The 14,988-nt window shown below is 37.6% G+C and overlaps 1 protein-coding gene across 1 annotated transcript in view; it reads right to left on the bottom strand.

Moving 5' to 3' along the window:
- Positions 1-221: 221 nt before the first annotated feature.
- HTR1F (5-hydroxytryptamine receptor 1F) overlaps positions 222-14,988 on the bottom strand; it is a 123,514-nt gene continuing 108,747 nt past the window's right edge. The window contains exon 2 of the mRNA XM_012454643.3: positions 222-5,063. Within this exon, the coding sequence (XP_012310066.2) occupies positions 3,921-5,021 (1,101 nt within the window). The 5' untranslated portion in view covers positions 5,022-5,063 and the 3' untranslated portion in view covers positions 222-3,920. The remainder of the gene's footprint in view (positions 5,064-14,988) is intronic.

A 14,988-nucleotide genomic window follows, 5' to 3' on the forward strand; every position in this document is an offset into this window, starting at 1 on the left:
AAAATCTTCACTTAATTTTCTGGTGCCAGTATATTTAAAATTCTAGCAGGAGGCAACTCTTCCTTATCTAACATTTAACCACTTTCTATGATATTTATATTTTTTCCCTCTACCTTATGAGTTAAATATATAAATCCTTACATTGCTACATTTGTTATAGATGCCAAATATATATATATATATGTCTATATATATATATGTATCTGTAAAAGTGCTTAGATATTAGTAACTTGGAAGATTTTTCAATGAGAGAAAACTCTCATTGAAATCCTATGTATTCAGAGAAATATATCATTACAATTATGTAATCTGTCCTTCATAAGTTTCAAAGAAAGTACAAATTGTAGATGATTAATCCTTATATAACCTACCTGACCCTACCACTTTAAATATATTAAAGAGAGGCTGGGTGTGGTGATTCACACCTATAATCCAAATGCTTTTGGAGGCCAAAGCGGAAGGATCACTTGAGGCCAGGAGTTTGAGACCAGCCTGGGCAACATACCAAAACCTCGTCTCTACAAAAAGTAAGAAATAAAAAAATGATCCCAGTGTGGTGGTGCATGCCTGTAGTCCCAGCTACTTGGGAAACTGAGGTGAGAGGATTATTTGAGCCCAGGAGTTCAAAATTGCAGTGAGCAATGATTACACAACTGCCTGCCAACCTTGGCAACAGAGTGAGACTTTGTCTCTAGAAAAATAAAATAATCTGGGTGTGGTGGCTCACACCTATAATCCAACCACTTTTGGAGGCTGAAGGAGAATCACTTGAGTTCAGGAGTTCAAGACCAGCCTGGACAACATGGTAAAACCCTGTCTCTACAAAAGACAGGTAACTCAGCTGGGTGCTGTGATGCATGCCTGTAGTCCCAGTTACTCAGGAGACTGAGGTGGGAGAATGACTTGAGCCCAGGAGGCAGAAGTTGCAGTGAACCAAGCTCACACCACTACACTCCAGCCTGGGCAACAGAGTGAGATCCTGATTCAATAAAAGAAAATAACTAAATATTCATATTCACATTTTTTGTGATAATTTTTGGTGATTTTCTGTGATAACAATTGCAATTTGTTGTGGCCCTTTGGATTAAAAATGGCTTCATATGCACAGAAATGATAAACTTGATTCTCCTCTGAGCTCTGAAGGGATCTATGACTTCCCTGTCACTTATGGTGTTATTTTCCTAGCTTTGGGTCTCAGTCCAACTCAGATCAGAGGGCAGTATCTGTACTGGGTGCACCTCACTCTCCTCAGGTTGTTCATGTGTTGGGTCTTTTAGTTTCCTAATACAAATAAATAAATTTCTGAGATGGGTATAAATAAACTATCTTAACAGATAATTTTAACTCCAGCAAAGTCATTGGATGAAGAAATCACACAATTAAATTTTGGTAAGTGAGAAGGGAAAGAGAAGTAAGCAGAGGATGACAGGGACTATGGCAGGCTGTGGCCTGTGAACATAGCATAAGGGCCCTTGGCTGGTAAGGTGAAGTGAGGACAAAAGAGATGGCTGGGACGCTGGTCGACCTGTCAGTTTTGAGGTCAGAGAGAAACCTCATCTGTCAGTGTTGCTTGAGCCAGACGTGGTCATTAGTACCTATGAGCTCTGACATGTCTTTACGTGTTTAACATACCCAAAAAAGAAGTAACCATTTCACCAATAGGCCCTTTCTGTTGAGTTCTTCATTTTGGTTAAGGACATTATCTCAGTGACTCATGTTTCTCTCCCTCTGCTTGCTTATTAAAGAATTTGTTGTAACCTGAGGATTGTACTTCTTCGTACCATCTTTCATCTGTTTCTTTCTTTTTATTCCCACTGCTAGAATCAAGTTCAGGACTTCGTCACCTCTTGCCTGGATTATTGATTTGCTTTCTAACAGGAAGTCATTATCTCAATAATAACTGACGGAATTGAGAAAGATACATTTTTCTTTCTTTTTTGTTCAGATTCGCTCTAAACTTGTAATATTTTTGTTAAAAAGTATCAGTGATTACCCATCGTTAGCAATAAAATTGACTGTAGACTTCTTTTTCTGATGTTTAAGTCAGCCACAAAATTGTCCATTTTTTCTTAATCTCCTTTTCCTCTTGCTGTAAATAGCTGCCAAACTCTTTGCTATTTCATGAACGTGCCTTACCAGATACTTGCATGGTGCAGTTTGTACCCTGATGTTGCCACCACCTGGAGTGTGCTCTTCCATTTCTCTTACCCCAGTGCTGTTTACTTGACATGTGTTCTAGATACATTCTTTATGAGATATTTCTGATTTTTCTAAACAAGATGTGATCAGTTTTTCCTCTGCATTGACATAACTGTGTAAACAACTTTCATGCCAGATTTTTGTTTGCTCTTTTCTATTATAGTTTTAATTTTTTCTTATTTCTCCTTTTAGACTGTAAAAATATTAAGAAAAAAACTGTATTTTATTATTTCCTCTATCTTCTCTCTAGTATACATCTCCATGCTTTGTATAAAATGGGAACTCTGTAAATGTTTGTTAGATTGAGAGTAATTTGTCACAGATATATATACACAAAATTGATGTAATGTACTCTTAAGTACACCACCAGGAAGGAATATTTACAATGCACATAAAGGTACAACTTAAAAAAAAGGAATATTTTGTTTTTCAAATGATCTTGATTGACGATAGATCTTCCGAAAGGTAGTCTATGACCTTGCTGGTTCAAACAAAATAAAATCCTCTCAAACTCCTGGTTCTATTGTTTCCAAATCCTTATATAAATATGGAAGAAAAACTTATAGAATTGCTTTGGCTCACTGAACTAGTAGAATGCCTAATTACAAATATATATATATTTGTACATTTATTAATAAGTGTAATATGAGTCTTTTTGCCTGTTCATTCCTACCAATTGGAAAAGTAGAAATATTTTAAAGTCAAGGGAAAGTTCTAAAAATTCCCATTGTATTCTGTCTAATAAAGGGGAAATAATATTCAAACCAAAGGTATGGAAATACTGAAGTGCAAAGTACCACAGACAATTTAGTTAGTAACTGAGCTTATTAACATGAACAGAAATGAAATACATTTTATATTTTTAAAAAGATGTTAGGAGTATAAAAACTGTGGTAAGTAACCTATGATATTTAGTACCTTCAATTTGATTCCCAAGTAAACAAGGAACAATTATAAGAACGTCACCCATGCTCCTTTGTTGAGTTCTTGGTAAGGCTATGATTTTAAATACTGATAACATGTGGATAAGATAATATTATTCTAGAAGTTTATACTAAACAAACATATTAAATATGCACAAATTCAGTATCAAATTATTTTGCTGTACCTAACTCACTTTATGATTACTCTTTACTACCTAACACAAGGACAATTTCAGTCTCTGACTTTTTTACATTTTCTCCGTCATACTAAGTAAGCGTGGCCTCCTCCCTGCTCCCTTTTGCTCAGGATAAGATGGAGAAGGGACAAGAATGGAGACAGGAGAAATGTGTGCTTTGTGGTGAATTATATTTTCTTCTACAAAATAGTAGGATTATATTATAAAACAATAGGACTAGATAGAGATTAGGAAGGGAGGTGTGTTGTTCATTGAAAACTCCTCTATAATTATTGTAAGACACAAACATGGAAAATCACTGTCATTAATACTGTATATATGTATGCATATTATTTTTTCCAGTTAGCTTTTTAGGAACATTGCATAGGCAAAATATCGTCTATAACCTACATAAATTATTTTCTAATTTTGAGTACCCTAGAGTAATGGTGATAAATAAGTTTTATATTCACATTGATAATAAAATATAAATTATAGCCTTATCATTTTAGCAATTTTTATATATTTCCCTCTGAAAGCTTAAATGCTTTATTATTTAGCATTCATTTAGTTACTGCTCCCCTCAAAAATCCCCATCCTTCAATAATAAACATTTTTAAAACTAACATCGACATCGCACAAGTTTTTGGAATGCCTTCTTGAAGTCTTCATTAAAGATTGTGTAAATCAGTGGATTTATAAGGGAATTGAGATACCCAAGCCATGTCAAAAAATTAGACATTTCTTCAGAAATTTTACATTTTTCACAGATATTAACAACTAATTCTTTTACAAAAAAAGGAAGCCAACATATCACGAATGCTCCCAAGATTAATCCCAGGGTAGTGGCTGCTTTCCGTTCTCTTGTACCTGAGATCTTTTGCCTTCTCCAAGATTTCTCATGCTTGAATTCAGACCTGAGACTTCTCACTGTGCTATGAATTTTATCAAAGTCTGTTGATGGATCAGATAAAGACTTTTCTAGTACATAGGGTGTGGAAACTGATTTAGTGCTTTTCTCACCACTCTCCAAAAGGACTTGGCCATTCAACTCCTCCTTAGCAATCCTACTTGCTTGTCTCTTGTGGTATAACGTCTTTGCCGCTCTATATATTTTGTAGTAAAGGATCAAAATCAATGCCAGTGGGATGTAGAAAGCTCCAAATGTTGAGTAAATGGTGGAAACAATGTGGTCGTGCTTGATGACACATTCATCATCTCTGCTAGTTCCTTGGTGCCTCCAGAATAGAGGAGGCATAGAGATAAAAACAGATATAATCCAAACTACTGTAATCGTAATGCCAGCGTGCTTTGGAGTCCTTTTCCTGGCATACTCAACAGCATCTGTGATTGCTCGATAGCGATCCAAAGCTATAGCTGAGAGATGCAAGATGGAGCACGTGCAGCAGGTAATGTCAACACTCAGCCAAATGTCACAGACCACTTGCCCCATAATCCAGCTCTCTCTCACAATGTACACAATGCTGAAGGGCATCACCAGGACAGCCACAAGAAAATCTGTGACTGCAAGGGAACAAATTAAATAATTGGCTGGATGGTGCAGCTTCCGGGTCACAACAATTGCAGCAATCACAAGGGAGTTGATAGTCGTTGTCATCAGTGCCAGCCCAGAGAGGGTGAGGGACACCAGAATTTTGGATGGCATTCTGTTTAACAGTTCCTCTGAGGTCAAGTTTTGATCAGATGAATTTAAGAAATCCATTTTCTTTGTTTTAAAAGATTAATATAGCTGAAAAATAGATACCTGTAACAAAGGAAGAGAAAAAACAGTTCAGAGAAGGCTTCAAGAACTTTTCTCTTCCTTTTAGAATAATTCTTTAAAAGTATATGCTATGTTTTCCCAGAATATTTTATAGATTAAAAAATGAAGTTCAGATGGAAGGTTTTAGTTTACCTTTTTATTTAAGAAACTCAATGAGAACAGTAAAAAAACAAACAGTAACTTCTAAAACATTTCTTAAAATATAGCTTAAATATACCAATTTTTAATGAATAAACTAGCCTGTTACTCAGTGAAATGTCTATCATTATAGACTTGGTGTTTAGAACTGTATTAACTCTTGCTATGTTTTTCTCTTTGTCCACATCAGAAAAAGTTTAAAAGTGTGGCAGGCCCAGTCTCACTAATGCAGGCCTCCATAACAACTGTTTCAGTACTGACTGAGTAGTTAAGTGAAATAGTCAAAGCTGATAGAGCCAGTGCCCTTATGTAACAAAGAGCCCACCAAGAGTTTTGCCTAGGCTTTTCCTGGGCTTGAAGCATGACGAAATAACAAAAGAATTCTTAACAGGACCCGTTTAGCATTAACTGGTTTTACTAGGGGTCTGAAAAACTCCACAAACAAGTTTATTGGGGTCTAAAGGAACTCCCCAAACTTTTATGATTTAGTAGGAAACAAGATAAGGGTAATCACCCCAGCACCTTGACCCATTTAGGTTATATAAACTTACTGAGCCTCCAGAAGGTCTTCAGGACTCAGACCTCAGTTATAAATTAAAAGAAGTTAATCTTTTGTCTTCAGATGAATGCACACTTACATGTAGACATATAGCTTAGAAGGTATACAAGGTATATAAGCTCTGGAAAACTTTGTAATTTTGAGTCAGTCTGGTGATGATTTCCAGGCCTCCTCCCTGTAACTAGTTGCAGAAATAAAAACTCTCTTTCTCCCCAGTTCATCTGCATCTTGTTATTGGGCTATGAAAAATGGCAGCCTAACTCTCGATTTGGTCTGGGAACAAAAGCACATGTCATTTGCGTATCGTATGATGTGATATAATAAAATATTATATTAAAAACAGTATTCAAAATAAAGAATAAATTTGTACTTAAGTGAAAGTTACTTTGAGAACATTATCATTAGGCTTGTGGAGACTAATGGAACTTTTACTATACTTTTGTCAGGCTACAGAGGCTGTATAAAGAGAAATAGCAAAAAAGATTAGTATATCTTTAGCGTTCCATGATCATTGTATGAAATTAGGAAAATGTCAGAGTGCTAACTTATCTTTGTGGATATAAGTAGTTAATTTGGTTAAACAGATAAAATAAGATTAGTTGGAATCAAATAACCATACAACACTACCCATTATAACAATGACAGCTATGACCAAACAACTCACTTCCCAAGGAAGTTACTAGTAAGGACAGCTCATAATGGCATTCACCCTGAAATGGAAATTATTTTTCTTTATAAGTCACCATTGTAATGAACAGGTTACCTTGCTTCTGAAAAAGGATTCTCCATTCATGGCTTATAAGTTTTGCTTTAGTCCATGATGTTAATTACAAGTCAATTAAGAAGATTTGGAGTATAATAAAATAGGATTAGTATCTCCGATAAATAGCATATTATTTCCATCAGTGCTCTTCTCATTAATAACTTTTTAGCAGATACCTATATTTTAAAAAGGAAAGAGCAATACGGAGACCTGATAATTTTATTCTTATTAGGGCTATTACTATAATTTCATATTCCTTAAATTAACTTTAAAATAGTTCTCTTTTATTTGTTGGAACTGATAAAATAATACTTTCAAATATTTAATATTTTTATATCAAGTACTTCATAGGAATATGAGTAATCATGCATATAATGTGGCTAGGTATTTTATAAAACACCTTGAGCTGGGCGTGGTAACTCACGCCTGTAACACCAGCACTTGGCAGGCTGAGGAAGGTGCATCGCTTGAGGTCAGGAATTCAAGTGGCCAACTTGGTGAAATCCCGTCTCTACTAAAAATACAAAAAAAAAAAAAAAAAATTATCGAGGTATGGTGGCACATGCCTGTAGTCCCAGCTACCTGGGAGGGTGAGGCAGGAAAATAGCTTGAACCCAGGAGGTGGAAGTCACAGTGAGCCAAGATCTCGTCACTGCACTCCTTTCTGGGTGACAGAGAGATACTCCACATCAAAAACAAAAACAAAAACCAAAAAACAAAAAAATCCCCCAAAACCAAAAAACTTGAAGTGCAGCATATTTCTATTCTATTTTCTATTCTACTTGTGTTTGGGTTACCAGTACTAAATTTAATTTTTATTTTCAGACATTCACTGAAGGAAAGTGCTGTTAAGCAAATTGAGTGGCAGGAGAAATTTGGATACCTTCCAGTTATTTGAATACCTGGTGATTATCTATTGTGTATTTGAGAAGTAGCTATCTTTTTATTTTTTTTTTTACGTCAACATTTAGCCATTTGTAAAGGACAACTAGGACAACTCCTAGTAAAGAATGGAGGCTAAAATCTTAGAAAATCTAAACCAGTGGTTCTTGAATTTGGAGTGCCTCAGAATCACTTGGAGGGCTTGTTAAAGCAGATTGCTGGGTCCCACCCTCTGGAGTTGGTGACTCCGTAAGTCTGGTGAGTCTGAGGCTCTAAAATCTACATTTCTAGTGAGTTCTGGGTGATACTGATGCTGCTGGTCCAGGGAGTTAGGTTTCTGGGCATAATCAACATGGTTGTTTCTCATCTGTTTGTCTAATTTTTTTTTCAATGCTGCCACATCTATGAGTCTCTCTCTATTGATTTTTGTCCTCTGAATTTCATACTATACAATTTTTTCAGTGTGTCTCATTTTTACATTCTTATTTCTTGGAGTTATTAAGTAAATTATGTTACACTGGGTTATATAAATAAATATTCCCCTATTTTTATTGCTATCTTCATGCAGCTCTTGGACTTTGTGTTCTGGGTCTCTTAACTCCCTTTCCCTCACATTGCTTCTGTTCTTTTCAGCTGATATGAAAGTTATGCTATGACCATATTTCCTAAAATCGGTATTGGATCACAGGGCCTATAATGCAATGGTGTGCTTAGGCACCATCAGGACTGTCATTAAAATTCTCGATACGTGTTTTTAGTATCAGTGAACCTCACAGTCTTTAGCTATTTTCCCTGGAAACATTTATAGAAGGTCAATGATTGCATGTAAAATGCTTAGTTCAAAGCCAATAAGATGTATTAGTAACATGGTAGTATTAGATGTAGTGAACTCCAAGTTTCTCTTCCAAGAGTCAGTATGTCAGTATGTTCAGTTCTTTGTCCTCCGTTTTAAAGTTAAAATTCCTTGGAGTTTCAGTAAATAACCTTTTCCACCAGTTCTAATCAGTAGTTCACATCTGTTCCCCCAGCCTCCTGTTCCATCCTGACTCATCCCAGTCACCTGCTCCTGTCACCTGCTCTGGTCACCTGCTTTGACCTAGGTCACCCCTGGCTACCTGCTGTGACCTATCCCATAACAGTCCTTCCTGCCAAACTACCCAACCCACCACTCCAGCTCATACCCCTGCTCCCCTTAAAATAGCCAATTGGAATTAGACTAGACTGTGTGATCTAATCCTAGACAATAGGGGAATGACACAGCAGTAAGGGCTACCTCTGTCAGGAATAAGAGCTCCTTCCCCTCCCTTGCCCAGGTGTGCCATTGTTCTGTCTGTGAGCCGCACCCTTCTATAGAAGTAAATTGCCTTGCTGAGGAAATTTACTTTCGAGTGCTACTTCTTTTGTGGCACTGAAAATTTACATCTAACAGTAGATTAATTAATTTCTACCTTACTTCCAATATTTCCTCTATTCCTTTATCATAAAATTTACACTAAATATTAAATTTTAAAAACTGAATATTTTCTTAATTGGTTAATTCCTTTGCGATGATGTTTATTTATTTATCTATTTTTAAAATATTTTCTTGAGACAGAGTCTCACTCTGTTCCCCAGGCTGGAGTGCAGTGGCATGATCTTGGCTCACTGCAACCTCTGCCTTCCAGGTTCAAGCAATTCTTGTGCCTCAGCCTCCTGAGTAGCTGGAATTATAGGTACATGCCACCGTGCTCAGCTAATTTTTTGTATTTTTGTAGAGACAGGGTTTCACCATATCAGGCTGGTGCAGAACTCCTGGCCTCAGGTGATCTGCCCACCATGGCCTCCCAAAGTGCTGAGATTACAGGTGTGCGCCACTATGCCTGGCCTGCAATGGTGTTTATTTAGTGTTATGGGAATTGATTAAAAATTGCCGACAGTTTTCATAATATAAGCAAAAATAACTTTCCATTTTAATTGGCCTAATAAACAATTTTGGCTTAAGAGCGCTTCAAGAGATTATTCTTAAATTACCTTTTGAATATAATTTTACACAAAAGAAAGTGTCGGAAAGAGTTATGTGGGTTTATATAATAAAAATTAATTGTGTAGCAAAATGAACAAGCTTAAAATTAGAAGGAGAATTAGTTGATAATTCAACAGATTTCCTTAAGCATCAAGTTGTAGCATTTAAATTAAGATCAATCATATGGTACCTAATGCCAAGAAAAAAGTAAAAATTGTGGGTCATATTCTAGGATTATATGACAAAATTTATCTGTCACATAAATTATATTGCAGCTTTCTAGAATTTCCTTTAATGTTAAATGTAGAACTGTAATTAATCTTCTGATAGTTGTATTCATAGACAACAAAAAAATAGGAAAACAAATGCAACCAATCACATTGGGTTTTATTTTTATTTTTCTTCCATTTTCCTTGCTATTTATAATGAGAAATGTAATAAACCATCTACCTTCATTAATTTAGACATGGCCTCTGACCAGATTTTTTTTTATGTTCCTTTATATCTTAAGTCCCTACTGTACATCCACATGGTGCTAGGGACCACCTCTGGGCTACTGGACATATAGTATGTTACATATGTCCCTCATACTCCTAGAACATAGACTGCATTCTGTAGTCAAATGTCTTCACTGGGAGAGAATCAAGATTAGTCTGTAAGTAGAACCTACAGTCTCATCTGTTATATACAGCCTTCTTGATAATAACAGAGAAAGAAAACTTCCTCAGGTTTTATTCAACACAAATATTTGCCAGTTTGTTGATTTAGCTGCATGATGCATTTACTCCTCTGCTTACTCAGTTTTTAAAATGTAATGCTTATTTATATTTAGGTGTTTGTTTGATCTTGATATCCAATTATATTGTCCTCAAGATTAAATTATTAGCTCCTAGGCACATAGTTTAATTCATTTTATATTGTAAATAGCCTGGGAGGGTTGTCATACACAAATAGTTTTTATAATAACATTGTGAAGTAAAATTCAATTCTATGGAGACCTCATGAATACCTACAAGTTGATTGTTTTAAATAGAATAACAATAATATTCATCTCTTCTAAGTGTTTACTTCTGCAGGCAATGTACTAAGTGCTTTCCATGCATTAACCTGCTTAATCCTCACAGCTAACCTTTGAGGTAGGTACAATTATTGTCTTTCTTTTCATAGATAAGATAACTGAAGCACACATGTTTAATAAACTGCAATGACAACATAACAAGTAATTGTTAGAACAAATCTATTCTTCTAACCACCATTGTATTCTCTGTAGGAGATTATTGAATAGTTGTATTCCAGTCATGAGGTTTATCAAATAACTACTTTTTATATAAAATAAAGATTATGTTATAAAATAAGGAGAGTGTTCAAAAGCAAATATCCAATAAATGTTTAACATAGCAACCAGGTCTACATATGTCGATTGTAATAGTAGGAATGTATTCATAGCAATTTCCAATTGCTTTATTGCCTTTTCAACTCTGAGACTTCCCTTCTGCTCTTACATTTCTTTGCTTTTATTTATTCCTTTAATAACTTTTTAGTGTATTTTTGTGCTAATTAATCTCATAGTTATAAAAATGCCTCTTTCCCCCACCACCACCGAGAAAAACCTACCCCTGAACAAAGCAAAACGCAACAAAACAAAACAGCAAAACAACACTTTGTACTCGTCATTAAGAAGCTAGCTTTGGTAATGACACCTCTTAACACATAATTAGAATACAACTACACAATGCAATAAGGGCATTATGAAGGCATGTATAACATATCCTGGAAATACTGGTGAGGGAGAGTTAATCATACCATGGTTAAACAGGGTAGCCTTTGCAGGTAGAGGAAAAAGTACCATCAAAAGCAGAGGCATAAAAATGCAGGATGCATCAGACATGTGAAGTCAGCAATCTGATGCGCTACCTACTTACTGAAAGGCACTTTAGAGCTAGGGTTGGAAGTAAGAGATGAAAACTAACAGAGGAAGACAAAGAGGAGGACTGCATGCTATGATAAGGACACTAGGTTTTTATTTTTAAAACCTACAAAACCCACAAGTGCTAGTGACGGCAGTGGTGGCCAGTCTGGAGAGCTGCTGCAAATACACTGGCTGTGGCAGGGAGGTGCAGGCTGGGCTGTGCACTCTAGAGCACTGGCAGGAGCTGGGAACAGGTAAGAACCCTGCACCCTTCCAAGTTGCTGGGGTGGGAGCCCCAGCCCTCCAGGTGCAGCAGCAGCCTCCCAGCTCCAGCTGTGGACCTGGGCATCCCTGTGCTCTCAGGGGCATGGAAGTCCTCCCTGCTCCTGTAGGCTCGGAAGTACCTACTCTCGCTGCCTGGCCTCTCCCTACTCCCAGTGCCAACTTCCAACTCGGAGCAAAGTTGAAGGCAAACCTGAGTGTTGTGTGTGTGCTTGAGGCAGTGCTGGCATGTCAGCCCCCTGCTGCCTTGGCACCCTCTGGACTTTGGGCACTGACAAGCATGGGAGGGAGGTTGATGGGGGACTGAGGGCAGCTAGGGGCAGACCTGCAGACGCCCCTCACCATGAACAGCCTGGGCCCATGAATGACATAAATGATGGTGGCTGGAGGCAGACAGGCTCCTGGGTGGAAAGCAGTAAGTCTCCAGTGAAACCCTACCTTCAAGCCAGGGGTGGCCTGAAGCCTGGGGACTGGGCTGCCTGTTCCATAGCCAGGGGTGAGAACATATGGTGCTTTTTCCAGGCCCACCCATGGCTGCCCATGGACCAGTCAGCATGCACTTCCTCCCTTCTGAAGCCCATGACAACCTTGGACTCAGCCAGACATGGAGAGATGACAGGATGATCTGCCCGTGGACAGGAGCTACCTACTCTGGGTCTCCTCTTTGCTGAGAGCTGCACAGATGTTGGGATGACCTGCCTGCAGGTGGGAGCTACCCACTCCAGGTCTTCTCGCCATTGGTGGGTGCAGAGATATTGTCGGGACTACTGCCTGTGGATAGGAGTGTCCCACTCTGGGTATCCTGAGAGCTGTAATGCTCCTCAATAAAGCACTCCTTTGCCTTGTTCACTCTCCAGTTGTCCATGTACCTCATTCTTCCTTGAAGCAGGACAAGCATTTGGGACCCACTGAATGGCAGAACTGAAAGAGCTGTAACACAAACAGGGCTGAAACACACCCTGCTGCTTGCCATGTTTTGGGCAATGAGAAGGAGAGAAGAGTGTGGCCTTTCCAGAAGCCCAGACCTAGGGGCTCCCTGAGCCAGGGCTGTGACACCCTCTTTGGGGCTCTGCAGTTCCTGGCATCTCCAAGCTTGCGGGTGCTACTGCATTCTCTTCATCTAGATGTGGGTGTCCAGAGCAGAAGCTGCTTGGGGAGCATCTGATTCAGCTGCAGGGTTGCACAGAGCTGGTCCCTGGAGCTGCCTGCCCTGCTTCAGCAGCCAGCGTGCCTGGCTATGTGCAGTAGGTGGATCCCATGCTCACTCACTCATGCACCCATTGCTGCTCCACTCCACTCCTGGCTTACCCTTGGCAGGCATGGGGTCTTAGCTGGCAGCATAAGCCAAGTGCAGCCTGCCAGGCTGAGTGGGCAGAACAAGCCCAGTGGGCCAAGTAAAACTCAGGCAAAGGGGCCACTGGCCACAGAGGCTTCTGGCTGGAAAAACTACACCCTAAGAATCCTGTGACACTAGATTTCAAGGGAAATTCATTTAAAGTGACTCCCCCACATAATGGTGTGAGCTCAGAAATGTCATTTCAGATTTACAAGACTCAGCTTTATTATCTGAAGAGGGCCAAAAATAAATGTCAAACATTATGAAAGGTTGTTGAAGATTATATGTAAATTGTTAGGTACCTGGCTCCTAAAAAGCTTTTTTCACTTGTCATCTAAAGTACAGGGCTAGCAACTCTACCTTTAGGATTGTGGTTAATGTTGGTGATAGTTATGAAATAAGTCTAGCTGGGTAAAAAGTATTTTAATTTTTACCCCAGTCTTCTTTGATGGTATCTATAGTACCATCACTGTCTAATAGCAAGTTTTCTAATTCTACAGTTGGTAAGGGGATAGTGGGAGGCAATGATGTACGATGACCATGAATGAAGAATGATGTACTCTCCTATTATGTGAATAGCATTTCCTATTAAAATGAAAAACAGACAATACATTAGCAAGCTAGAGATAGAAATTTTGAAAGGTTATGGTCATGTTCTTTTCCTCCGCCTAGACTACTATTCACTTTCCTTGAGTAATAAGTGAGGCAAATAGTTCACTCCATAGTGACATTGGATATAATAATAGATTAGGTCAGTGGTTACTACCAGAAACTAGACAAAGAATCTGGGTATTCTGTGCCCTTACTGGAAAGTTACTAAAGAGTTGATATTTAACTAAGTGCAAGATATGAAAAATATTTTAAAACTTTTTTTGTAAAGTTAACTAATTGTTAACAATCTGATAAATATCTTAATCTGGGGGAAAATATTGGGTTGGACAAGGTATATCTCAAAATGGGGGGGTGACAATAACTATTTTTCTTAAACATGAGTGAAAGCATGATAGTAAATTATTTAGAAAAATATCACATGCTTAGGGTGTGTTAATGAAAGTTGTTACGATGTTTAAAATAAAATTAATTTTAGTGATGGCATTTGATTTAAAACTTCAGAGTTTTTTAAAGAGATGGGGGTCTTGCTATGTTGCCCAGGCTTGACTTGAACTCCTCAGCCTCCTGAGTAACTGGGATTATAGGCATGTGCCATGGTGTTCAGCTAGGTTTTTTTTTGATCCATAATAATTAGTTAACCAAGCTAAGCTGGCAAGGTTTAAGCAATTTCAAATACAACAATATTTATTTTTCTCTCTTTTATTTTTATGTTTTACTAGCACCAGGAATTAGACTGTTACTTATATTTTATACAAATGTAATTAAGGGAATAAAAGGTATTTCAACTGATGATATTGTATGCTCTTTCATTGTATTCTATTTTTTCTTTTGTAAATATGTTAAATTAAAAGTCTTCCTTCTCTTCTTTAATCTTTAATCTACTTTTTCTCTTTTTATTCTTTTAAGCTTTATACCCAAAGTACATTTTACATCAGGTAGGCTTAATAAGTACCAGCTGATTAACGGAGTAGCATAAACAAGACGCATGATGAAAGCTGACATTTATTGGGCACCCATGGCTTGGTGGAACTGGTACATAAAGCAGAAGTCTAGTAACATAGTGTGAGTGCTAACTGCTGTCAGTTGAAATTGGGCAGTTGATTTGTCATTTTCAATTAATGGTATTATAGAATGCTCAGCACTCAACACAAGGCAGGTGTTATATGGCCACGATTTCGAGCTCTGCTCAAATGCAATCTGGTCTTCCAGTCTGCTCACTAACCAAGGCTATCAACTAACATATGAGGAAAAACTTAACTTTGAAACTTAGATAAGGCAGGCAGTGATTGACTGAGACTCATTTAGTATAAGTGTACACTGCCTTTACCTAAAGTTTAAAAAGGCCAATGATTTTAAATAAGAAGGATATCTTTCTATTTTTATTTTGTTTTGTTGGCTTTACTTAATGCTTTAGAATAAAATAT

Source organism: Aotus nancymaae, unplaced genomic scaffold (genome assembly GCF_030222135.1).
Source record: "Aotus nancymaae isolate 86718 unplaced genomic scaffold, 86718_ANA_hifiasm-v0.15.2.pri h1tg000022l_1, whole genome shotgun sequence".
Taxonomy (NCBI): domain Eukaryota; kingdom Metazoa; phylum Chordata; class Mammalia; order Primates; family Aotidae; genus Aotus; species Aotus nancymaae.